At 42.2% G+C, this 26,106-nt stretch overlaps 4 protein-coding genes across 4 annotated transcripts; 2 read left to right on the top strand and 2 right to left on the bottom strand.

Annotated features, from left to right (window-relative positions):
• The first annotated feature begins 324 nt into the window (after nucleotides 1–324).
• BDB00DRAFT_500045 (uncharacterized protein) lies at nucleotides 325–3,178 on the top strand. The gene is made up of 3 exons (XM_053117616.1): nucleotides 325–2,608; nucleotides 2,663–2,883; nucleotides 2,966–3,178. The coding sequence occupies exons 1-3, from the start codon at nucleotides 617–619 to the stop codon at nucleotides 3,093–3,095; spliced, it is 2,343 nt and encodes a 780-aa protein (XP_052984398.1). The 5' UTR covers nucleotides 325–616; the 3' UTR covers nucleotides 3,096–3,178.
• Nucleotides 3,179–3,620: 442 nt separating this feature from the next.
• On the bottom strand, nucleotides 3,621–6,767 carry BDB00DRAFT_935767 (TEA/ATTS domain family-domain-containing protein; the record flags this gene model as incomplete). Its single annotated transcript, XM_053129203.1, has 8 exons — nucleotides 3,621–4,071; nucleotides 4,142–4,429; nucleotides 4,501–5,330; nucleotides 5,463–5,765; nucleotides 5,846–5,962; nucleotides 6,047–6,106; nucleotides 6,200–6,239; nucleotides 6,330–6,767. The coding sequence occupies 8 exons, from the start codon at nucleotides 6,765–6,767 to the stop codon at nucleotides 3,799–3,801; spliced, it is 2,349 nt and encodes a 782-aa protein (XP_052984397.1). The 3' UTR covers nucleotides 3,621–3,798.
• Nucleotides 6,768–8,589: 1,822 nt separating this feature from the next.
• BDB00DRAFT_801258 (clasp N terminal-domain-containing protein) lies at nucleotides 8,590–13,659 on the bottom strand. The gene is made up of 8 exons (XM_053121848.1): nucleotides 13,613–13,659; nucleotides 13,379–13,537; nucleotides 12,979–13,179; nucleotides 12,415–12,881; nucleotides 10,343–12,293; nucleotides 9,446–10,261; nucleotides 9,107–9,358; nucleotides 8,590–9,024 (listed from the first exon to the last, which is right to left on the bottom strand). Exons 2-8 carry the CDS (start codon nucleotides 13,421–13,423, stop codon nucleotides 8,821–8,823), a joined length of 3,936 nt encoding a protein of 1,311 aa, XP_052984396.1. The 5' UTR covers nucleotides 13,424–13,537; nucleotides 13,613–13,659; the 3' UTR covers nucleotides 8,590–8,820.
• A 2,431-nt stretch (nucleotides 13,660–16,090) lies between these two features.
• On the top strand, nucleotides 16,091–18,231 carry BDB00DRAFT_950566 (uncharacterized protein). The gene is made up of 6 exons (XM_053129576.1): nucleotides 16,091–16,394; nucleotides 16,459–16,590; nucleotides 16,665–16,730; nucleotides 16,834–16,913; nucleotides 17,020–17,507; nucleotides 17,597–18,231. Exons 1-6 carry the CDS (start codon nucleotides 16,235–16,237, stop codon nucleotides 17,949–17,951), a joined length of 1,281 nt encoding a protein of 426 aa, XP_052984395.1. The 5' UTR covers nucleotides 16,091–16,234; the 3' UTR covers nucleotides 17,952–18,231.
• The last annotated feature ends 7,875 nt before the right edge of the window (nucleotides 18,232–26,106 follow it).

Genomic DNA, 26,106 nt, shown 5'->3' with positions numbered 1-26,106 from the left:
TTTTAATTTGGCAAATTAAGGTAGCACAGTCTGAGATTTAGGTGCATTGTACGCCACGTTTCTTCTACCCAACATCGGCAAGCATTGTTGCTTAAGCGAGCACCGATGCAGCGATAGAAAATCTTTAAAGAAAGGAGCCTGTGGCAAGGCAAAGAGGTTTGGGTGCACAAGGGCAGAGGGTGTGGCATTCGTGTACGTCCAACTCGGGCGCAGACGTAAGAGAGGGGGTTATTGGGAAAACGTGTGCCACATGCTCTTCTACAGAATAGGTCAAGACCAACCAAATGCTGAAGCCTTGGCGGTCCTCTTATTGTTCTCGTTCCCCACCACGGGTCTTTCAAGACGACACGCACGCACCTGCCCACGAGTTCCCTAAAAAAATTCCCGTTCTACTTAACCTTTTTCTTCCAAACCCCCCTTTCTGCTCCCTCCTTCTGGCCTTTTTTCTTCTTTTGCAAGTGTGTGTGTTGAACTAAAGCCAGAGTAAAAGCGACACAGCTGCACACCCGAAGAGAGCTGTGTACAGCAGAAAAACATAAACAATGCAACATTTATCCGTGCAGCCGCGACCGCCGCTGCCGCCGCCGCTCGATTCCAACGATTCAACATTCATAGTATGTGTTCTTTTTTTTTCTCTTCCCGTCGAAATGTCCCAATAGACGAAACCTCGAGATTGACTTTTGATGTTGACCAGAATGTCTCGTGTGTGAATGGCCTCAAGATCTTGCCAGATTTGACCCACAATTCACCAGCGATCTTTGTGTCAGACGCCAGCGACAAAACAGATCAACTAATGTCAACAAACAGCAGCAGCAGCAGCAGCAGGAGTAGCAGCACCAACAACAACAACAACAACAGCAGAGAGCATGCAAGCACCACCTGCATCACGGGACCTCCGCCGACAGACAAGATAATAGTGCAGCCATCATCGACCCCATCGCGCTTCTTTGACTCTTCTTTTGCTTCCTCTACTGCCACAACTGCCACCACCGCCATTTCTCCCACTTTGACTAGTAATACTGCCGCCTTGCCCCCTCCCTTTCCTGACTATAACGACCACGACGGCAAAAACGACGACGAGTTGGGGTCCATGCACACTCGGTCTTTCAGCTCGCTTTTATCCACCGACGCTGAGCCGCCGTCGTTGGGCGGCTTTACGCCAATGAACAACAGCAGCAGGTTCATGCGGGCCATTCGGATGGCCAAGAAGAAGCGCCGAGGAAGTATTGGGGAAGGCACATTGCGGAGGCAAAAGGCTATCTCTGTGCCCGTTGAGCCGCGCTTGACGAAATCGTCTACACAAACACAGCAGCGTTACGACAGTATCACCAGCCGCTTGCAGGAACAAGTTGTGGACAAGGAGCAGCATAGGATGTGGGACCCTCATATCGATGCGTTTGAAATCTTGCGGGCCAAGATCACGGGGATCACGCGGACGATGCAGGAGTTTCACGTCCAGGAACTATTTCAAGATGAACTGTCCGAACGACGTGAGCGCCGGATGAGCACGTCTATCGACCATCAAAATAAGAAATCCAGCTTGCTAGGTCATCGCCGCATACGGTCGCACGGGTCGGTTGAGTTTATGCTGCATCACAAGCAGAGAAAAGCAAACGACAGCCAAGCAAACGACGAGGACGACGCTGATGAGAACGATGATGAAAATGAAGCGCTAAACTCACCACCGCCACCTCCACCAGCACCCACGGTAGACCAGCTGCAACGCCATGGCGAACAAAAAGAGGATGTGTGGTCTCATCTGCGCACGGACGACGATTTTGCAGAGGACATGTTACTCAACAGTAATAACAATTACGTCCAAGGCAACGAGGAGGAAGAGGAGGACGATGCGTTGTTTGATCACAATGCCAATCACGGACTGGCACCTCCGACCAGCCCGAATTTGACGGCCTTGTTTCTCACAACAAACTCTCTTATCAATTCCCGATTGGATGAGCTGTCCGAGACAGCGTCGATCGCGTCTTCGTGTGACCTGGCGAATTCATCATCCGCAGAGTGGCGCTCGCAGTTTCTCGAGCTCGTCTCGTCGTGTATTACCCAGTCCGAGGGGCTCGAGTCTCTATCCACTGAGCTGCTCGGGACCGAAGGGCGGGTACGAGAGCTGCTGGTGGCCGAACAGACCGTACAGGAGCAATACCGCGAACGCGAAAAGGCTTACGAAGAGCGGATACGCGAGTGTCAGGAGGTTGCTAAGCAGCAGTTGTTAATGATCGACACACTCGAGGAACTGACTGCCGATTTGGAAATGAAAATGGAGCAACTCAATTCACAGCAGCAGGAGCTTGAACAGCAGCCGGACGAAGATGATGATGGTGATGCATACAGTGCAGCAGACGAAAGAAGCAGCGTCAACAACGAGTCGTGGAATTTCCGCCGGGCAATAGCGGATATTCTGGGCATCGAGTCCAAGGATGATTTGGTGCACAGGATGCGCTGGGAGGTCGGCATGTTTGTAGGTGGTGGGGTCGGTACGGGTCACATTATTCATACTTTCGAAGGTCGCCTGCGTGGTATCGAAATGATGATTGCAGGGTCAGGCACGACCACTGTGGATGAATATCATCATCAATCAACAGCCTACCAACAGGTTAGTATATGGATCTAGTGTGTGATATCTTCCTTTACTCAGACATGATTATAGAGCTCCACTTATCAGTCGCACTCGATCCGTCATACTCAGTTTCATCATCATCATTACCTATTGCATCTGCGACCAGAAGACCGCAAGACACGCTTTCGCTTGATACCCCGTGCCCATTGGGTTCCCGATCAACTAGCAGATCAATGTCAATTCGAACGCTCGGAAAATAGGCGCTGTCCTACGCAGTTTACGTTGTTCCAAAGAAAGCATCATTGTAGAAGGTATGACATTGCTCCTTGTTCTCTCTCTGTGCGTGTGAAAGTTATAGTTACTAAAAGAAGCCATCAATGACGGCCAAAATAGATGCGGCAAAATAATCTGTCAACGTCATAGCTCAAACAGGCTGCCTCTGTTTGCTACACCGTCCGCACCAGCGCAATGGAGTCGCGTGTGTGATCAGTGCTTCTGCAGCCTTATCATCATTGTAGAATGATGGATTTTTGTTTGTTTTGTTTATATATATCCGCCCCTTCCTGTCAGGAAAAGATACCATTTTAAGTCGACCAACCGATCCCGCCTATTCTCTTTTGTTACCATCCTCCTCCTCCTCCATCTCCTTCCTTTTGTAAATAGCTATAGTCATCAATTTTGTATATGGAATGTCCTCTCTATCTATCTCTATCTCCAACTCTCTCTTTTTTTGTCTACATAACTTTACACTTAATTTGCAAAAGAGTATCTCTCTTCTTCTGTTTAAACTTTACGTAAAGCTACCCCTTTTGCTCTGTGTGGTGTGGCGTGGGATGGTGCATGATCGAGTATTGTGCGAAACAATGTGAAAGTGACAGATGATACGTTGTAAAAGAAAGTTATATTAAAACATAATACATTCCTTGGGAGGTCATATATTGAGTCATTTTGCCTTTTTCAGCGAATGTCAGAAAAAGGGAGGAGTAAATAAGAAGAATAATTAACTCTCTCTTTTTAGAAAGAAAATGTTGTAATGTGTATGTTGTTTGTGCAATTTGTGTGTGTGATAAAGTGTTTGTAAGTGAGTGGGTTGTAAAGTGTGAAGTGTAGATTATGGATTGTGTGTGTATGTACGTTGGGTTATGTGCGCTGTGTGTGTGTGTATATTTATGCGTGGGGTGCAAGCATAATGAGACATAGCTAAAAAAAGAAAGGGGTTGTTGATTTTACATGTCGTCCAGGAAATCGAATCCACGGCCAATACCCAGCTTGGATGTGGTCGCTGCATCACCCACCGCCGAAATGGCAATGTTTCCGTGGCCTCGTTCAAAGTCATAGACCATGACGAGCTGCGGAGAAGACGGTGATGACGATGAGGTCGCTTGTGATGTTTCTGCTGTTGTTGGTGCTGCTGGTTGTTCTTTTTGTTGTTGTGTATCCCAGGGTTGGTTAAAGGATGTTGCAGAGGAGCCATACTTCTCTTCAATGTCATCGAACACCTAAATAGTTATTTGATTTAGTCACACATCGAACATTGTAGAAAAAGGACATAACAATGTATTATCTTACCTGCACGATGCACAGATTTCGAATAGCGATATCAATTTCTTCGTAACTTTGCAAAGACCGAATGCCTTTCATAAAAGCATCAAAGAACTGGTTCACATACACGAAACTGTACACGTATTTGCCTTGGTCTAGCAATAGTCCGTGTTGGATTTCTTTAGACTCCAGTACAACGTTACCAAACGAATAAATAGTGGTTGTGCATTCAATCGTCTTGCGTTCGCGCGACTCAAAGTAGCATCTGTTGCTGAAAACAAAGTCGGATATGTTCAGGTTCAGGTCCAGTTTTGTCTGTGGACACACAAAGATAGCTTTTAGTACAAAGTTGATGTCGGTGCCGTGATGTATTGGTAAAACTTTACCTTGGCCAACAATACGATGCAGGAAGGTTCTCTGGCAACGATATCAGCAAGCGGCGGACATTTTTGTTTTGCAATGCAATCGGCTTCCACTGTCGACAAACAGTTTGGGTAGCAATGCTGCAGCAGCGCCAGATTATGCGAATACGTTGTGGACGTATCATAAGGCAACGAGTAATCCAGATACAGGCATATATGGTTGGGCCAAAGCGGAAACGGCGGGCTTTCCAATTCTTTCATCATGACCGAGAGATCGCCCGCCGACATGGCTCGTTGTTGAACTGCAACATTGCCGGAGGTCTTTCGCTTGGTGGTCTGTCCAAATTGGCCCATGATACGCTTTCTTGACGTAAGACTTTGGGCGGATGACGATGACGAAGTAGATGAGGATGACGAATAAACGAGAGCCGGCTGAGACGCTGTACGGATGTTCATTTTGCGTTTGCTTTGTGACGTTTCGATATTGTTGGGGGTATCGGTTGCCATGGGAACCAACGGATTTACCAGCTTACCGCTGCCGTTGCTAATGCTGCTGCTATGGTTATTGCTGTTGTCAAGCATATCTTCGTCGTTGTCGGTGATGATTGGATTTACAGACGATGAGTATTGGTCTATCGTGTGAGTAGTCGATGAAGACGACTCGGCGCCCATAACAAATGGATCGTTGAAAGATATGCCTGAAGAAAAGGCATCGTCGAAGTCCATCATACCAAAAGGTGATGCGTCCATTACTGATGACAACTGGCCGCTGCTAGGTGGTGTTTCTGTAAAGGGCTGCAGGTAATCTTGGACGCCGCCAAAGAGTGGGTGCTGCAGGGCAGGATCGTACAGCTCTTTCATATCCACCATGGATGAGAGCATGTTTGGCTGCTGCTGCTGCTGCTGCTGTTGCTGCAGCACATTATGATGCTGCTGTTGTTGTTGAAGCTGTTGTTGTGGTACTTGCTGGTGCTGTTGAAGATCACCATTGCTACCGTACATCATATCAAGTACATAGTCGGCATGCGACGGCGACGACGAGTCGCTCATAGACAAATCTTCACCTGATGATTCTGTCGATAGGGGATTGGCTGAAGATGCACTGGCTACTAATCCGCCTGTCATGCGATTGCTTTGTTGCTGTTGTTGACGCCGTTGCTTTTGTACGTAATTTTTGCCGGATTTGGTGCGATTCGTGCTGCCGTTGCTAACAGCTCCGGCTGCTGCTGCTGCTACCACTGCAGTTTCATCGTCAGCATCTGTTGCAGAGTCCGTCAAAAGTCGCATAACTATGTAAGTAAATATTTACGGGAAGTTAGTGAAAACAGTTTGCTGCTGTCGACTTGTGTGGTCTTTGAAGAGCACGTACAGTGTGGGTCGCCTTTACGTGTGTTTTTAAGCACTTGAATGTGCGACGAGACTTGTTTGCGCGTACGGTTTTTGCCAGTCTTACGCAAAATGAAATCAGAGATCAACTCGTTGCGACCTAGAATAGCATGAGGAAAGTAAGTGTAAACAACTAATAGAAGAAAATAGGAATAGTGCGCGACTGGGTGTGCGCAACGCTTACCACATGGTTTGCCGTTGACAAGGATCTTCCTCCTTCCCAGTTTGGGAATCGTCTCTAATGCTACAGACACAAATCATACTGATGAGCTATACAAGTCGCAGAGAGAAAAGCAAGGGGAAGGTGTGATGCACACACAAAGCTATTTTTTTTTACCTTCAACAAAGGCCGATTCTACATCAGGTGGCCATACTTGCTATTAAGAAGATAAAGAAAGAGGGAGAGTTATTGCTTAGCTCTAACTAAAGTTATCAAATGTAGTATAACTTAACAAGTAGGATTGTACCTCTTCTTTGTCTTTTCCTTGGGCAGGAAGAAGATTTGTAGAGTCTTTTTTGTTATACTGCCTTGGCCGCTTTTGGTCTTTAGTGTGCTGCTGCTGTTTTTGACCGTCGACGGAATTTAAACTCGACGATGGCAAAGTCGTAGTGGCGATGACCGCGGATGGTGCAGCCAAATGGCTGTGTTTGTTTCCTGCTGCTGCTGCTACCGCAGTTGCTGATGAGACGACCGATGAAAATGTTGATGACGAAGAGAGTGAGGCTGCAGAGGACGAGCCAGATACAAGCATCCCTTGGTGGGTGTGAGGATGGGGTTGTTGGTGGTGCTGATGATGATAATGATGAGGATGGTCGTTGTTTAAGGGCTGAGGCGATGGTGTCGAGGACGGTGTCCTCTTTGGAGACTCCTTTTCGAAAAACATGTCCGGTGTACCAGCGAGCATATTACTTTAGTGTTGCTGTTGTTGTTGTTGTTATTATTGTCGTCGGATATAAGAAAATAGAAAGGAACGATTGGAAGACAGATGTGTGTATAGGTGGCGATGGTGCTTTTTTCTCTACGGACTATCTTTCGCAGTGACTAATATGCCTCTTGTTCTGTTTTATTGAGGAAGGCAGTGCTGAAGAAGATAATGTGAGAAAGAATAAAGAGCGGATGGAGAAAGGAAAGAGAAAGAGGTGTGAAGGAACGACAAGAAGAAAGAGTGTGTATATTATTAGAAAAGAGTAGTTGACAAAGAAGAAATGTTGAGAAGGAAGGGAAAAATAAAGGCAGTTTGGAATAATATAGTGAAATTATAGGCACAGGGGCTGCTGTCCATGCTATATTCCCTCTCTCTCTCGCTCTGTCTACCTGTCTCTCGTATACACGTCCACTAACACTTCCAAATGCGGTATTAGCAACGACAACGCATTACGCTTACAAGAAACATGATGACGCTCACCGCAGGTTCACACAAGGACGCACTAATAAGATCATGTAATATTTCTCATAGTAGGACTATGCCACATACTATAGCCCTAGCAGGGCTCAACACAAATTACGAGTCATCACGCTATCTGATGTAGAGAAAGAGGAGAGACCGCAGGTTTGTAAAACCGGGAATAATAATTGTATTTTTCACTAAATGTACGTTATCCACAATTGTAAGTATTGCACCTAGTGCCGGCTCTTTTTTTTTCTCGTGGTTTCTTGCGCTCAAGCTACTATTATCCCCGTTCATTACTACTCCCTTCGAACACATTGGATCATGAAAAAGTTACAACCTAATGCATTTAGCTAAAGAAACATCCCTTCACCCACTTTTATCTAATTAAAAGTAACCTGTTGATTGAATGAAACTCAACGGTGTGCCTGGATATACAACGCAGAAGTCATGTTGTCGATATACGTCCATGTTACTTTTATCTTACTCTATCTCTGTGTGTGTTTTCCTTCTTCGCCTGCGATCTATGGTTTAGTATATATTTGAATTGTAGCCGGCGATTTTGTAAGCTATAGCTCCAAACGATTATAAAGAAAGAGAGAGTGTTATATAGAAAAACAGGGGGCGGCTGAGGTTGTATATACACCAAAGGAAGGCATACACACACACACGCACACAGAGAGAGAGTGTGTGTGCATGTCCATACAATACGATGGACCCGTAATCTTTTAAGTTCTGCGGAATGGTTCGCTTTACACTTGGTTGTAAATGCAAGTTGCCGGGTCTTACTAAAAAACGAAATCGATTTATCCGTCCCCTCTCTTTTCTTCCTTCTTGTGCGCATCCAATGAAAGACCCGAACCTCTCCCAGAACAGGACAGCTACCTCCTTGCCTACAAAACTATAAGCGATCACTTTAGACCCCGTTGACATATTAAATTTTGGTATCGCTTCTTTTTTTTTTGTTGGGATGCAGGGACATGCAAGGGCAGGATTCATATGCCTTTTTCATGAATTCCTGGGTTGTTTTGCTATCCCCTTTGGTTTTACTTTCCTCTTGAGCTCCCCTGCATTTGAAAAACCCGCACAGCTGAAAGGAAATGCAAAGCCATAGAGAGGAGCAGAGAAGAAGAAAGCCAAGACCCAACACGCATACACATGTCGGTGGCGCGGGCAAAAGACGTAATGCTACATAAAAAAAACCAAGGCGGCGGGCATAAACCTCAGCCCCCCCCGGGCGATTACCCCTTCCTTCTCCACTGTTTCTTCTTGCTTACATGTAGACAAACACACACACACACACACACATATATATATATATATGGGCCACATTATGAAGAATAGTGAAAAGAGTAATAATGATAATAGGTTATGATAAAAAAAACATCGGTAAACCCGGGTATATTGATCACAAAAGAGGGAGGAAGAAGATGAGAACAAAGTATGAGAATCCTCCAACAAACTTCATGCCAGCATATAAGAGAGAAAGAAAACAACTAAATGAGGAATAGTTACTATAGAGAAGAAGAGGGAGAGTGAACAGAGAAAGAGTGAGTGATTATATGAAGAATTACAGCTGTGTAGGTGTACTACCATAGCTGTTAAGACCTGCTCTTTGCTTGATAGCTCGAGCAACGTAGTGTCGTACTAGATTGAGTTGATCCTCGCGTAGATCTTCCAAAAACCGATAAATATCATCCCCCATCACTCCGTGAAACTCAACGATCGCCTCCACACACGATTTGCGCACGTGAATCATAGCATGATTGACGCCCTATATTGATGTTGTAAATATATTGTCTTTAGCGACCTAGCAGCAGAAAAGTAAAAATCATCGCATTTGCATTACTGTATACCTTTAAAAACACGTCTGCCCCGCCTTGCGTGAGCCACTCGTCAATGAAGGATGCATCTTCCACCTCCTTGACACCCTTAGCCAAATACGTAAATGCCGAACCCACGGGATGGTATCGGGATGAGTCGTCTGCAAATGAGGATGGCGCAATGACAAGTCGGTGCACGAGATAGGAGATCATAATGTCAAATACGTTTTGTGGTTCAAGAATACTCAGCAACGTATCCAATGCATCTTCGGCTCCCGTGGAAATCTGTTTTAAAAGCTCGTTAAATATTTTCATCTTGCATCCCATATACTTGATGTACGTTGATTATAAAAGAACAATAACTAAACTTACAGTGGCTTCATTACTTGCACGCACAGCAAGTAAGCGCTCTACCAATCGAGCTTCTAACGTCATGCCTTCTTGATCCACTTTGCGTTCATAGTACTTAAATAGCCCGGTTTGTGTTACAGCTAATTGTCGCACAAGCTCCAACACAGTTGGCATGGATACGAGCTTGCCATTGCCATTGTTCCCGGGATCGAGATACAGGAGCACGCCTTGTACTACTTCCACAAAGTTGCCTCCATCCTGATTAGCACCTGCCCACAGCTCGCTAGATGCTTCATTTGCTCCGCCTTGGTCCCATGGTTGGATAATTGATGCTTCGCGTGAAATACGAGCCAGTTTACGAAAAGCAGCATTGTCAGCGGTCATGGATTTAACTTTATCCAGCGTTGCGTAAATGGTTGCTGTTTTGTCTCTTCCGCCACGTCCATTAGCTGCCGTTTGTACAGAGGTATCTGTTCGCTTGTTCTCTTTGAAAACTGGGAGTGCGTTGATGACATCCTCTGGTGCAAAGAATGGTACATGAGACAAGGTTTGACGATGAATAGGGCGTTGCTTGGCTTCCGTACTGATAGCAGATGGAAGCATCATGTTCTTTGGTGATGTAATCGTCACCAAACCAGCTGCACTCGCGACTTCCATATTGTCGTTAGGTACATTGGGTACTATAAGGTCAGCTTGTCGCACAGGATCCGCAGCTTGGAATACAGTTATGTTTTCGCCTGTTTCTTGTTTGCCGTTGATTTGGATAGGAGCGGCTTTGGGGGAGAGTTGCTCGTTAGGAGAGAAGAGGGGATGAGCAGACATGACATCATGACCGTACTACAACGAAATGTTAGCCCTTTTTATCTTCCGTAATGTCCCTTTTCGTTGTTGGAGAAACGGCACGAGAAAACCCCTTACCGGTGCAGCTACAGGAAGTGTCAGGTCGTTCATATGGAGTTGCTGATCAAACGGTTTAATGGCATCATTAACAGGAGCAGTGTATAAACTTCGATGCTCGTCGGATTGGTCCTGTTTTGGATAAGACAGAGAGCTCGGTGATGTATGCGGAGGGACAGGACTGCGCTGTATCGGCTCTTCTGATGATCCCAAAGAAGAATCGAAAGATTCCTTTTGCGCAGCAGGTGGTGATGGTGATGGTATGTCGTAAGGAGAATCCGTTGGAGCAGATATATCGTCATGGTAAATACCGTCGTCGATGTCGGCATCAGTAATTGTACCGTTGGTAGCCAGCAACGGTTTTTCGTCGATAGGTGAGTAAGGGCCCGGGTCAATTCGTGAAGTATCCGTTTTGGAAATAACTGGCTCAGGTTCGTCATTTTCAATAGCGGTCAGTACGGGTGATTCGTACGCCACGTTCATTGTAGGTTCTTCCGGTTTGTCGTCAGCAATATCTTGTAATGATTCGCCAGCTACATCGTCCATAGGCGCAACTTGACAAATGTAATCTGGCAAAATTCGGATATGAATACCAAGGACACGGCTTATTTTATTGACGGTGCTGGTGTCGTATGTGGATGCTACGGTTTCGAACAATTTTTGGTTGACCAATCGCAAGTGACCGACGAGTGCTACCAGCGGGGCGTGTACGACTGATCCACTCGATGATGTGCTGACAAGTGGGAAGAGCTTTTCGAGATATTGCCGAACATTCGCATCCGATTCGAACCATTGCGAAACCACATTATCTGATGCCTCCACATCCATCCACTCCGTCGCGGACTGATCCACAGCAAAATCTTCAGTGCTGCTGTTGTTCGGCTCCAACCCCAAAATAGGCAACACTAGCTCATCCATCCATTCCAGATATCGACTCGTCAATTTCCTTCGGTTGGCTGGATTGCGCATGGGATCTTTTTTGTTGTTTAGCACCGCCATTGAAGGTGTCTTCCTCAGTGTCGCCGTGCTGCCACCACCAAATCCACCGACATCCGTTAATCCTGCAAACAGCTTGTCCGGTAGGTCAGGATCATGTCGCTTCAGATAATGTTTAACTCGTTTAAAGGCTTGATTGGCTTGTTCAAACTTCGCAATATCATCTTCTGTCTTGAGTGATACCGCATCCGCTGATGCATCAAGTATCAACCGAGGAACATACTCTTCAAACGCGATAAGCTTCAAGAGCACACCAGCAACGGATTCCCAACTAGAGAATGCCTCGTATAATCGCGCGTTGTCTTCTTGAAACATGCCCCATACAATCTCTTTGAGTTTGTCTCCATCAATAGCTCCCTTTGAGCTCTCCACCTGAATCGATGTTCGATCTGGTTGTTTCGAGTTGAAAGGTTGTGCAGATAATTTGCGGGCTAGCATATGTAAGCCTTCGCACCGCATCGTCAAGTCGTCGTGATTTAGCATGGAAACAAGGCTCAATTTGCGTTTGCTATTTGCTCCAATAGTTGACTTTTTGCGCGTCAAACCGGGCACGCGCGTTTTTCGCGTCGGAGGTGCTGCTGGTTGTGGAGGAGGCGACGTAGGCGGCTTATAGGCTGTGTGGAGGTGTGAGGGAATAGGTGGTGGCGATCCGTAGCTTCTGAGTAAGTGGGGCGATGTGCTACGAATCGAGGGTGATGATGCCCGGGGTGAAATGGACCGGGCCATGTTCTTGGGTATTTCGTGTGGAATGGAATGTTGTTCGCTCGAGCCAGTTGACCCGTTGGAAGCGCTGGATGTCGACGGGGAGACAGCTTCGTGGAAATCAGATATATTTCTATGAGATCCCATAGAGCTGGATGTTCGAAGCGAGCTGCTTGAGTTGGTTGGACTGTGCACACTGCGGCCTTTGGCCAAGGCAGCATTTTTTGATTTCTCCAATGTCTTTCTGATCGGTGGCTGGAGCGATTTGAGTAGACTGATTTAGAAAAGCATTAGATCTTAAATGTACCCCCTCTCTGTATATCCCCTTCTTAAAGTGTCCTTGCTTCATCCTTTTCCCCATATTATCAAGGCCCATCGGAGAGAATATAGCATACTTTTCACCGCGGTCTCGCCAGTGATCCCAAAATATCCAAAATGCTTCGCGACACATTTCCCTGACAGATGGCGTTGCGTCGTCCAGACCCTTGCTCAAAATTTTGACAAGGACATCAGTTCCTCCTGTGCGATCCATCACCGCCCTCGTATGTTCTCGATGGGTATGTGCTTGTAGAATGATTTTGGTATAAGTGACGGTAAACAGTCGTGCTTGGTTGTTCTTTTCGTTCATGGCAATCCAAAGCATGTTCATGACTTTGTAATGAAATATTGAGTGTTTGAGAAATGTCGTGGTCGTCTTCATCGAAGCTGAGGCGATGACTTTTTTCGTCGTCGAAGCGCATTTAATGAGACAGTCGATCAGTCTGTCGTAAATATACGTGTCGATCGATTTGCCCACATAAAGGCCAATTTCCGATACGAGCGTCAAAGCGTTGAGTGCAAGCGACGTCCGCAGACTTTCAACCTAAATATAGTTCACAAATTATTAGTACTATCCTCCATCACACAGCATTATCATTTCCATAATAAAGAGGAAGCAAACTGAGGTGACATTAGCTTACAGCCTTAATAATGCCGTCCACCATCTGTCGAAGACCCAGAATGAGGGAATCATGATACTTTTCATTCGAGTCTCCTCGCAGTACACCTCGCAGGCGCGTCACTGACTTGTCTCTTGCTTCCCAATTATGCTCTGTCTCTCTGTCTCGGAACACAGTTAGCATGGCATTAACTTCCGCGTCCAATTCCTTGGCGCTCGTAAACTACACAGACGAGTAATGCTTGCATCATTAGTGAACTACTCACGAGGGTCGTACAGTTTTGTATGGTAGAGTTAGAGGAGGGGCGTTGGGGTTCAACAGGTTGTTTCATATCGGGTCGCAATCGGCGTATTCCGCATACATTTCTTCAGGACTTTATGATTACGTTGCCCACAATGAAATCCCATTCTGGTGTATATACCTGGATAGCTTCAATGTCGGGTTCTTTTTTGTCTCGTAAGGTCATTGAAGTGAAGAATTTAATATCCTTAGTGACATGGACAAGGAGCAGAGAAAATAGAGGAAAGGGAACCGCAAACCCGAATTTGAATTCGTGACTTTTGAACTTTCACAGCAGCAGCTAGCAAGTGATTATACTTTCAATACAGGTTTGCTTTACAGGAACTGTACCTGTCGCTGCAACCCCATGACTTACATTACCATGACAATTCATGGATTTTCATTCTGCCATGGCTTTGACATGCTCGCTGTATCTATACATCAGTGTCTTCTTTTACGATGAATGATACGACAGGCTCGCAAAGTAGTGGGCATTAATTAAGCGTAACATGTGCTATTTTTTCTCGGACGCTTATTGTTCCAACTGTGGGCTGATTTTTAACTGGAACCTAATACCAACATCAAGTCGTCAGATCATACTCATTTCTGCAATAGTAGGAACCAGTTATACAACGGTAATACATAGCTCTTCGAAATCACTTTTAAAATTGCCTTATATTGAAATACCTCAGACTTGATGAAATGGCATTTTGTAGGAGCTCATACGATACAAGGGAGGCCAGAAAACTGAATGCCCAATCGTGCAGGAATTGCTGACCAGCTTTTCGTCATCTAGCAGGCGAAAAATTGAGATATCATATACATCACGGACGTATGGAAATTAAGACAGACGGAATGGGATACAGAAACGTTCTACAAAGTACTTTTCAAAACTCTAATATAAAATAAAAAGTAAGATTTTTGACAGCAGTACGTTACTGCTAACTGATAGCTACGATAAAAGGAAATAGATGATACTCTTGAGATATGTAATGCAACTTTTAAGCACGTCTATTCAGTGTTGTACCATCTTAGTATTGGCTTTACTGACGATACCAACTGTAGCCATTGCTAATGCGATCAGCGACTGCTGCGTGTATACCACGATGACAATCGCATGCTTAAGCAAAGTTGAAAACGCATATGCATTGCGTCAAATATGATATGTTATATTTAAAAGCAGAGTCTATGAGAATTACAAATAGCAGCGCGGTTATTATGGTAACACTTCTTTAATTTCTTTCTTTTCATCTTTTTTCTGCGTGTGTAAAGGGAGGCGAGGCAAGGATTGCTAGCAGGATCGGGGGAGTTTAACAATCCTATAATATGTAGTTGGGGAAACAGAAACGCAGTTTTATCAGTGCCATTTTTATGTAGTAGGCAAAGCTCAATAAAGTTATGAGCGAAAAGAAAACGGAAAGAGCTAAAGCTGGTAGAAGGATTGTACGTAATGCCGCTTTGAAGCTTAAGGAGTTTACAAAACAGCATGCATCGCGTATCATAGGATTGATTTGCTGCTAAACTCCGAGCAATTACTGAAAGCAGACGCCAACAGTAATAAAACCATCCGCTTGAAAGTGTACTCAGCAACTTGAACTGCTTTTCAAATACGGTAGTGACATATCTTGCTGGCTACGAATATTTATATAATTTTTCGCTGATTAGGAAGCAGTTGCGTCAAGAAGATATGTGTATGATGCAGAAGTTGTTGGACTTGCAGACATGTCAACTGCTTTAACGAAGTTAATTGCAAAACACGAGAAAAGGCGCTGGTTCGTAAAGCAAAAGGAGATGCTGATCAGTCCGTTAGATCCTGCGAACTGATGGCTGTAAAGAACAAAAACCATCACAACCCAACAATACGTAGTGCATATAATCGAGCTAAAGCTTTTCCCATTATGGCTTAAACACGCACTGTAATCTGATATCTAGTAATTTATGCGCCATCTGTCCTGGTGCTGTGGTCGTGATTGCTAAGAGTTCTTTTCAATATTAGCGAGATCTCACTCAAAGTGCAACTCGGATCATATATAGACAGCTTCAGGTACCAATATCTGTGATAAGATACTTTCTATTAGGGACGCCGACTTCTGACATACAACAGAGTATACCTAGTGCAAAGACTGACTTGCAACATTCGAAATCGACATGCGGCAGGTCCTCAATCATGGGCGCAACAACGCAAATGCAGGTAAATTACACAGTGAACATGACCGTAGCTTCTTCGAGTGAGCAAAGCAGTTAAAGAATTCCAAACAAAAAGCTTTCTGAAGACAAAAGATGCTTCTCTCGCAGCTTTTTATCTATAGATTCTGGATCAATCTGTAAGAGACTTGATTTAGAGGCTGTTATAGGATTACGATGAAGCACTCACTCATGCATTCATTATCGTGTATTAATTGATGCGTGGATAAAGAACTTATGGTATATTCTGTCTGCGTTGCAAACTAAACGAATTTGGTGCTTCCTGCGGAGATCTAACCATGCAAACGACCTAGTAGTGCTGTATAACGAACAATACACACGAATGAAGGTAGATATTACAGAGAAAAGGGTTTAATGAGAGGTACCACTTAGTGATCTCAGAATGAAAAAGATAGTGATCGTCTCTATCATATTACTGCACTTACATCTGGATCTGATGGATCGGAAGCTCTTGATCTGTTTGATCACAAGGGTAAAACTTTATTAAATATGGATTGACACCTTCTGGACCTTGTTTGAAATGAAATGCTTATTATTGGATACATCAAGTTTTGTACTCCCTTACCACTTTTCAAAAAGTGAACCAAAGTGTTGGGAACGATGACGGGGTTTAACTGAAAAGTATTTGTATATCCTTTGTGCTACCAGTGTAATACCTTCGATATCCACCGTTGAGCAACATTGCTTCAACTCTCACGTTACATATGAGCGTACGACATTTGACTTTGTGCTCGATTTTATAGATCTACCTGTCTCTTTCATACGGCCCACACAAAAAAAAAGACATAGATATATGGCTTTAGAACTGACATCCCAGTCCTTGGAGCGCCATTGCTATGGCAACATATGTCACTGCGATTGGCGCGTAACCATCCAGGATTGCGTTGAGAGCGTGCCAATGTGGCATGTACACCTGTGGAACATCATACTCTCGGCATTAGCGGTTGTTGTTGGTATGTTTTTCTAAAATCGATGACATCAACGTGACAGGAAATTTTAAAATTACTTGCAATCTAGGAAGTGCGCTGTTGGTTTACAGGCTGTTCGTGAGGGGACATACACTTTGGAGCCAAGCTGGAGTTACTCGCGGGCTTTTACGACCGAAGCCTATCGACAGCATGATCCTTTTATTTTCAATGTTTAATACTCGTAAGAATCATGCGAAGTAGCAAGGGCAAGTGCTGTAGACTTCGTGCTAATTCTGCTAACGTGTTATTCTATAGTTCGAATGTTGACAAGCATAATATTGGTTGCGGATGTTGCACCAGAGAACATGCTCGCACGATCATGTAAGTAATAATAGCAATAAAAAATATATCTTTCAACTTGTGAGAGCCGTATAGCCGATATGATGATAGCGTTTAAATTAAAATGTCAAGGAATGTGCAATAGTCCTATTCGAGCTGCCATGGGTCTTCGGATTGTCAGGTCTGCTGTTTTACTTTATTGGAATAGCACAGGCTATTTCTCAGGTAGACATTATGAGTACAAACAAAAAAAATTACAAATTTGTGATTCTAGCTGAAAACTTTTATTTCTGTCGTGCAACAACACCGGCATCACGAATTTGATATCTAGAGTCACTCAGCTTCGGGATGGCTTCCTTCTGCCTCAGTCATTGACATTTTTGGCTTTTCGGCTTTGATCATTCCGTTTCTTTGTAGTTGGTCGTTTACACTAGCGTTGGGTGCGCTGGCCAAAACCGATCTAGCGACCTCTGAATTGCTGATGAGCATAAACTATGGTCTGTGGGCATTATGGACTGGCGGTACGGGTACCATTATTTTCGTTGCTGGTCTCCGGCTCGTACGTATTTTGACAGAGCACCACAAAAAATACCGCAATAGTCCAACCTGGGCAGATATCAAGGCTGGTATTTTCAAACTGCGGATGATGGCGCTCACTTTGGCACTATGTCTCTGGAGTTTTGGAACCTTGTTGCTTTGCTATGCCATCTTGCGATATGAGATCATCAGGACAACTGCGGCAAGCATATTCCTTGGTGTTCTTTGGAATCTTTTGGCAGTAGTAACAACACTATTGTCTTTCGTGCTGATTATTTTCGAGTAAGTTTCCTTTCATACTGCTGCTATATAGCAAGATGATCAGAAAAGGCGAGTTATACCTAGTTACTCATGTAATCATTGAAATGCAGTCCTCACAAGAGTCAGAACCCTGCTTTACGAACACGATCTGCAGACGAAACAACAGGAGAAAATTTTACAGCATCAACAACACAGCCTGACGGAAGGCTCGAATCGACCACATTAGATGGCGGTACGATGTCTCGGTTCACTGACGACAACGATGTGATCCTCAACGCTTTAAAGAACACGGACCAAATCTTGCAGCAAAATGAAAAGAGAAAGCAATCAAACGAAAACGGAAACGGAGACGGATCCGGAAATACAAACAGCAATTTTTTCATGAACAAGATAAAACCAAAAAAGCGAGAATCAACCACATCGTTTTCTTCCAACGTGGAGCTCACGTCGTATGAAGCTCGTTGATAATAATTTGGTTTCACTATAACTTGTTAGACACACATCATGTACGCCCTTTAAAGTAGTATCGCAAATATTTATTCCTTAAAATTTCTAGAAACTTTATGCTATTTTAACAGATAGTGCTGTATACCTTCACACACTCATTCATTCGATACAATCACTGCGCAACTTCCCTTTTACTTCTTATATATCCCAGCTTTTCTGCACCTTGCTTCACTATTCATTGCACGGTGTTGTATAAACGATTAATTTTCTCTTACTTATAATGTCTATTTGTTCACAGATGACTTAAATACACAAGTCTTAACACCTCATCACAACATAAAAGGGGCAGCATATATACGACGTCGAACAATCACATGGTCATATAATATTTATTCGACCTCCTTTTAAACCTTCCTTTGATCGTTGGATATCGCTTTAAACATATCATGACGCTCTGGGTATGAAATTCATATGCGGGAGAAATAATTCCTCTTGGGCGGTTTATTCGATGCTGCTGATGATCATTGCAAGATGTTATGGAAACCGATGCGAATCTTTTGCTACAAAGGCTTCTTTACTTTAAATTAAAAGTAATAATTACCCTCTATGCATCTGATTCTTTCCACGGTAATCGTTAATGCTTGGAGCTCTTAGACGATCAATCGTATGTATTCAAATTCAATACATATTATCAGATTTCTTAAAATACTCGATATGTATATTGATTTACCAGATTAGAAAATACTCTCATGAGCTCTTCGTTCCGCCGGTCGCTTCCGGCCAACATGAAAGCATCAATTTACTAGATAAAAAGAAAAGAATCAAGGTTCGAGCCCTTTTTGTGTCGGTAGGACAAGTGATATACGGCGGTCCTCTGTATCTGTAGGTTCACCGAGTCGTCTGACTGGGGACGAGACTAAAGAATTTGCTGCTGTGTCTGATTATGCATTCAACATAGCCTTATTGCGTCGTTTGCGGATTTAACTTCTGCAGGCTCATTTGCTCTCAAAAGCCACTGCGTCTAACGGCTTTCGACAGCCAGACTTGCACCTCATTAGCATACTTGACAACTTCAGACAGCGGATTGGCATGGATTTGATAAGTGCATTTGAAAAATCGTGTCTCGCGTCAATGGTTGACGCTTTGTATAATATCAACATCGCGGAGAGTGCAGCCATTAAGGAGTAGAACAAGGCTAGTGAGGAAGTATGTCGCTCTTGTAATCCAGTAGTCTCGTCAGTAGTTTTGAGCTACTTAACTTGGTTACTACTAGAAAAAAAAATAGTTCGTTGAACATTGAGCACCATACCGATGTTGTCATAGACAGCATCAGCCGGCGAATCTTTCAGGCTTTGTTCATGCAAAATTGGTCGATAATACTGAGGGTCGAAACGCTGAGGCATGACCTTGCTTGTTGCAATGTGCTGAGAAAAATATTACTGAGTGCTGTTAGCACCTTGCATCCGACAAGCATTTTTTAGCGTCAGCACGTTCAATGGTTGTAGTGCGATATTCACGTCACATCAATTGCCACGTTTCTGTCCCTCTTCTTCAGCTTCAGCTTCGGCCATAGCCGCTAACTCTGCTGCTACATAAGTTGTATCGGCGGCGCTTTTCCGCTGCAGTCATCGGCTTATGGAGAATATGCATTTCAACATCATCGACCGCAATGCTGTCGCCACCGATTTGATTTAACGCCGCTTTTGCTTACTGAGAGGCAGAATACTTCTAGACGGCTCCTCTGGTGGTGGTGATGAGCTGTTGACCTCGTTACAAACATGATGCGTCGCAGTGGTTGAAAATATTGTGGGATGAGTGTTAATACAAATTAAGCATCAAAAAAAAAATATGATCGTGGGATGCATCAGACCATCACTATATATAGCATACATTATGTCTGAAACTCACCTTATCGGAAATGTGCTTTTAGCAAAGGGTGCTCGCATCCATTTTCGCTTTGCTCTTCCGCTTTCGATTCGTTCATGTTTTTGTTCCTAACGTTTAATGGCTTCTTCTGCTGCAATATGCAAGTATGTTCTATGATAATAGACGTAAGCCAACACACAAAATAAGTGAGTCTCATAATAAATTAAGCAGTGGTTTCCGTTGATGCTCTTGCTTCGAACAGGAAGGTATAAGGCTACTGGTAGATTTCACACCTTCGTTAATTGCATGAAAATCGTCTTCAAAACTTTCAATTGGACTACATAAAATCACACTAAATAACGCGGTGTCTCTTTTCACTGTTTGCTATGGCACAGTAAAATTATTGATGTTTGTGCTGTTGACATATTGCATTTGTGTACTGACTCCTCAAATCCGACCACCTTTTACCTCACATTTGATAAGTGAAGATCTGACGCTTTTGGATAAATCATGTAAGTAATAATGTTTTGAGGATGAAGAAGAAAAAGAAAATAAAATAAGCGATTTTGTATAAGATAAACATCTTAATTATTGTAATTTTTTAGATAAGGAGGATGTGAGAAAAACATTAAAGAAATATATCAGAATCAGAAGTGAATCATACTATACATTCACCCTTAGATAATAAGAAGTATATAAAAATAGTACATACCTAAAAAGATTAATGTTTCAAATCAAAATAATAAGGAATAATCATTCATCTAATGAGGATAGTATTCTTCAATATAGAAAACTATATGAATCAACTAGGGGTTGGTTGCAATCTGACCCGCGGGTTGAGGACAGGTCAACAGGTCGGGTTGATGCTTTTCTGACCTGTGGGTCGACCCGTCCAACCCTTGACCCGACCTGTTGACCCGTTGTGACCCGTGTATACATATAATATGTATGAGGTACTTATATTTAAGTAGTCAATCTTCTTGTTGGGAAGCATCATTAGTTGTCAATATGTCTGCTATAGAACTATAGCATAAAACGTACCTAATTCTTTTTATTGTGGGATTATACTTTATATTCAACAGTATGGGATAAGTAAGCTATAAGCAATATATATGATAGGAGTAAAAAAAGAAGTAGCAATAGTGCAATGAGAATATACAATAGAGGGTGGCAGTAAGAGACGCGATTTGACAAAAGACGTAGAGGGAATTAAGGAAAGAAAAATGAAAGAAGAAGGAAGAAATGAAAAGAAAAGGGAAAAGGGAAAAGGATTGGGGGCATTTAAAGGAAGTCGATTTTCAACCACACTTTAAATCACTGCAAAAAGAAACATGGTAAAACGAGGGGAATATGAGTTGATATTACCCACATATTACCCTGATATTCCTGAGGTAGTATGTCTAGATATTCCCCTGATATTAACGAATATTCCCCCAGGAACACGCTTCTATATTCCCGCGTATTCCCCTTAGGTAATACCAAGGTAATATCTGCACATATTCCCCTTATATTAAGATTCAGTTATTTTGTTTTTTCTAATATAATAAATTATATTTTTAAATTAATTTTATAATAAAATTTAGAAAAATATTCTTTTAACTACTACGTGGTATTTTAACTTCATAGATTACTGTAGAACATTCATTAAATTTAGTTGACGATTATCTCGTAGGTGAAAGCGCCAATGAAGAACCAGATGTCACCTCAAATATGAAAAAACTAAAGAACCACTATTTCTACCAAGACTTCAAGAATCATCATCAAAAAAGCCAAAAAAGTTTAAACCTTTATTCAAAATAATAAGTACTACTCGACAATGTAGGGAACTGATCCATAACAACTAATTATTGGATAATCCACCATTTCTATTTCTATCTAAAAAAAGAATAATATCTAAAATTTTCAAGTCCAAGGGGAAAAAATGCCATTTTTGATTCGAAAAAGACATGGTGTTTAATCCAAAACTTCTTTGATTCCTAACAACCTTTTTGATCAATAAAAAAATATTTTCTTAGTGATCAATATATAATAATTACCTCATAATTACATTAAAAAACTGTTTATCTTAAAATCTACTAAATACACCATAATTTTTTATTATTGATTGAATCCCATATACACCATACAACTATGTTTTAATATTGTGGATTCAGTCTAGAGGACTGAACGAACCTGAACTGCAGAGTGCTGTGATCATCTTGTCGCTTTATTAGTCGGATATATCAGAGAAACATTACAAATGAAATTAAAGTAAAAGAAAGAAAAATTGTCTATATAGTGCCAAGAGTATCAACTATTAAATCCTTGATCATTGATGGCGTAGCCAATAGCGGAGGGTGGGTAGGACCCTCCTCTGCAGTTCAGGTTCGCGAAGTCCAATAATGGACTCCCTCAATTATCTGGAGCTATAGCGATAGATAATCATGCTTTATCTTATATACAATTATCATTATTATTATAACTTTTCCCCACCACATACCTACATACATATATATATACATATATATGTATTTACACTTAAACAAAACTTACTGTACAAATCACCAAAAAATATCATGTATCTGTATAAATACATATTATTCTCTCACGCTGTAACTTTTTTTCTATACCTATAATATACATCACAACTCTTCCACATATAAAGTTCAATGTATTATCAAAAATTACAAATGCATGATTTTTTTTTAAGAAAAGTATATTCATCAAAATTAATGCCACCATTTATACATATTACTATTTCCATTCCTCAATCTCTTTATAGACATACATATAAATGTATACCAAATATGAAGCTGCTCAATACACCGAAGACGAAAATGGTGGTTACGTTAAACACGGTCAAACTCCCCAAAAGGTTCTTAAATGCATTGCCTAAACCATATGCCTTGCCTACCACCAAACTTGTTCGTGTATCTGATATGGAGGTGGTCGATGAATCTCAAGTATACGAAGGGTATTGTACATTATCGCATTCCTGGAACCAATCTGGTGACAGTAAATTTGATAAAGCCACTAGGAAAGAAACACGAGATGATAAAGGCGAATACAAGATAATTCGAACAGATGGATCTTATAATAACGTCAAATTTGAAGACATTATTCAACAAATATGCCAACAATTCAACATCAGATAAATATGGTATGACCAAATGTGCATCGACCAAGACAATCAGGAAGAAAAGCAAACTGAAATACGTAGCATGCATCTTATATACTGCTTTTCTTACTGTACCGTTGCCCTTGTTCTTCAATTTATGTTGAAATTCCAACTTCTTATTGTTGATACTGTATCTTAAGCAGTGTATTAATGTGGTTCACCACAAGATACCTGATATTTCGATTTTATGGTCTTTTACATATTAGCCAAAAAAATGTCGAAGTTTTGTTTTTAAAAAACCCAGTATCGGCGTGAATAAACACGAATCAACAATGCAAAGCTCCATTGTCGAAGTCGTTGATACTACACAAAACATTCCTTTAATGCAGCAGGGGCTATTCGCATACTTAGAATACCAGAGCGTACAGCACAAACGTATTGTGCTCGTCTTAGGAATATTGAGCCGTATCTTCTAAATCGACTTAAAAAAAAGGTGCACCATTACCAACATTAATGATTTATCATACTGAATTTCTTCAGAAGTTATATGATGTATCTATTACACAAAGTGGGTTGCAGAAACATCTCGTTAAGCATTGTTGTGAACTTACCATGAAGAAGTTACAAAAATTCACCGAGTACAGTGGACCCCCTTTAATGTCAACCCGTTTAAAGTCAAACCCCGATACGGTCAACCTTTTTCTGAGAACCTCACATTTAAGCAGAGATAAATTTCAACTTCTACATAAGGTCAATGTCAACACCTTAGCCAGGGTTAACATCATATTGAGGTCAAACATATCCAATCAAAAGAGTTTATTTCGTTGTTGGTTGAAAAATATTGTTAGGGACGACTCTGTTGCATACATACACTGTGTCAGGGTGCGCTGGTTCATTATTTTTATTATACAGGTAAACTTTTTGTCTGAATAGTCCACCCCCTTTAATGTCAACCCACGTTAGCGTCAACACTTTCAGCTGTATTTGAGGGTTGACATTAAAGGGGGTCCACTGTATCGTGTTTCAAGTGAAACTATCAAGAAGAGGAAGGAATGGATTCTAGAGCTAAGAGGGACAAAATATTAATTTCGAGCGGTGTCTTTTTATCGATGAAGCAGGATTTAACGTACTGTATACTTAAAACGATCTTTCGGATGAGGAAAAAGTGGTACTCTTGTCAGAGCTGTAGTCTAAAATGAATAACCAAGACGCAAAGTTATAATTCGTCATGTGCCAAAATGTAAAAATATGTTGCGCCAAGTAGAACACATCCTTCCGCCAATGTGATAGTCCCCCTCCAGCGCAAAAATTGAAAAAGATCAAGCGCCAAATCATAGGGAAAATCCTGTAGTATTCAAGTTTGTTATCCAATTTAGCTTTGACCATGATTCCAAAAATTGTATTAACGAAGTTGCTGAGCTCCTCAACATGACAACAGCCTCAGCGAGCGTGCATGTGGAAGACGAGAAAAAGCTTGTTCGAGAAGCAATAAAATGTAGTTGACGTGGCTGTATAACCAAAACAATGGACTGTATGGAAGGGTGATTACAGGTCGATGGTATGTATCAGCAAAAGTATAAAATGTGAGCTGAAATTTTGTTCGGAACTTTACTAACAATGGTGCATCTGGGCCTGTGCACCTACACAACGTGGTTAATATGTCGCACTGATCCAGAACTACTTTTCGTCACTAAGCGACGTTGCAAGCATTGAAACAAACACTTGAGGCGATGCTCTGTTACAGAGTCATATATTTAGATTTTGTGCAAATGCATTCTCAATAACAAGATGATTATGTTTACTCCATCTATACCTAGAACCACGTCGAACACCCCGCAGTATGTGTTTCTTTTGGCTATGGAAAGATGTACAACAGTTCCCGCACAGCTGCTCGCTTTCTAATTATAGAGCAAGAACCAGCAAGTGAGAACTGAGTACGCGGTACTTTCTTCCTCTTCAATTACCGAAATATTACTCTGTCGATACCTGTGTCGCTTAATTGTCGTAATTTTTTATGAAGCAAGTTGCGTTGACGCTAATATGCATGGTTAGGTGTGGGGGGGGGGAGGGTGTACACTCAGTGCTAGGTTAAAGAACATATGAATTACTACAGTACGAACGTCACAAGATGCTTGGAGCGTTCTTCAAGCTCTTGTGGCACCTACAATAGCTAAACGTGGTCAACGCGTAATGTCTAATAGCTCCAAGAGAGTACCGCGATCATGGCTTCGACATCAGTCGCCTTATCTTAACGAACGCGCAAGCTTCGCCATTAACTACTCCTTTGTAGTTGATATACATAGAAATAGTATTCTTGTAGCATTTGATCGTGGAGCTTCTTTCCGTGCATATTTAAAATATATTGCCCAGCGATGGAAAATATAGACGTACCCATATAACTTTTCTATCTGCTCATGATCATATCTAAAACAGGACGAATAAAAGAGATTTGACTATATGAAAAAAACTATATACCAAAACCGGCCTTAAGTACGTATCAAGTGTAATATTATTGACAAGGCAAGCACGTGAACTGGTTTAAAGATCCTTTAGTTTCCTGGTATTACAAACTAATTATGGTTAGAACCGTCGATGAGAATGGCAGGTGTAGCGCAGAAAAGAACAAAATTGGTTGCACGATCGTGCTTTAAGTTGAGAAAACCTTCATGGTTTGCAAGCACCGCAGAAAGCTTAATAAAGCGCTGTCTTGCATACACAATACACGCCGCGCCTTCCTTATATTAATTTCGTTATCTTTGCATTGTTGGCGATCATCAAAGAGATTAAATATTAAAATAAAAAGGTTTACCAAGGGGAAGCCATCATATAGTAACTTTACTGTCGTTACTATAGAATGTGGTGTATGTCACCAGTATCTCCACTGAAACGATCGCCACCCCACTAGTATAAAGGGTGCTAAGATGACACGTTACAGTGGGTATGTATGGGATGACTGGTTGATGCCATTGTTGCTAGTAGCTTTTATGGACCGAAATGGTCTGTTTTGGCCATATTTGTGCTGAATAAATAACAACGATAGTTTGTAGTAGAAGAAGGCCGGGATACTGCAGCGAAGATCGTCCCTCTTCTTATTGCAGCACCAAGCTATCATGTCGTATTACCACAAAGAAAGAGATCAATGCGACACAACTGAAACAATTAATACACTCTGTGTAAGCGCCATGTATGAAGTACGTGCGCTCAAAGGAG

Source organism: Zychaea mexicana (assembly GCF_025766255.1).
Source record: "Zychaea mexicana strain RSA 1403 chromosome Unknown BDB00scaffold_6, whole genome shotgun sequence".
NCBI lineage: Eukaryota > Fungi > Mucoromycota > Mucoromycetes > Mucorales > Lichtheimiaceae > Zychaea > Zychaea mexicana.
Note: the sequence above shows the minus strand (reverse complement) of the source record. Positions and strands in the feature narration are given on the sequence as shown.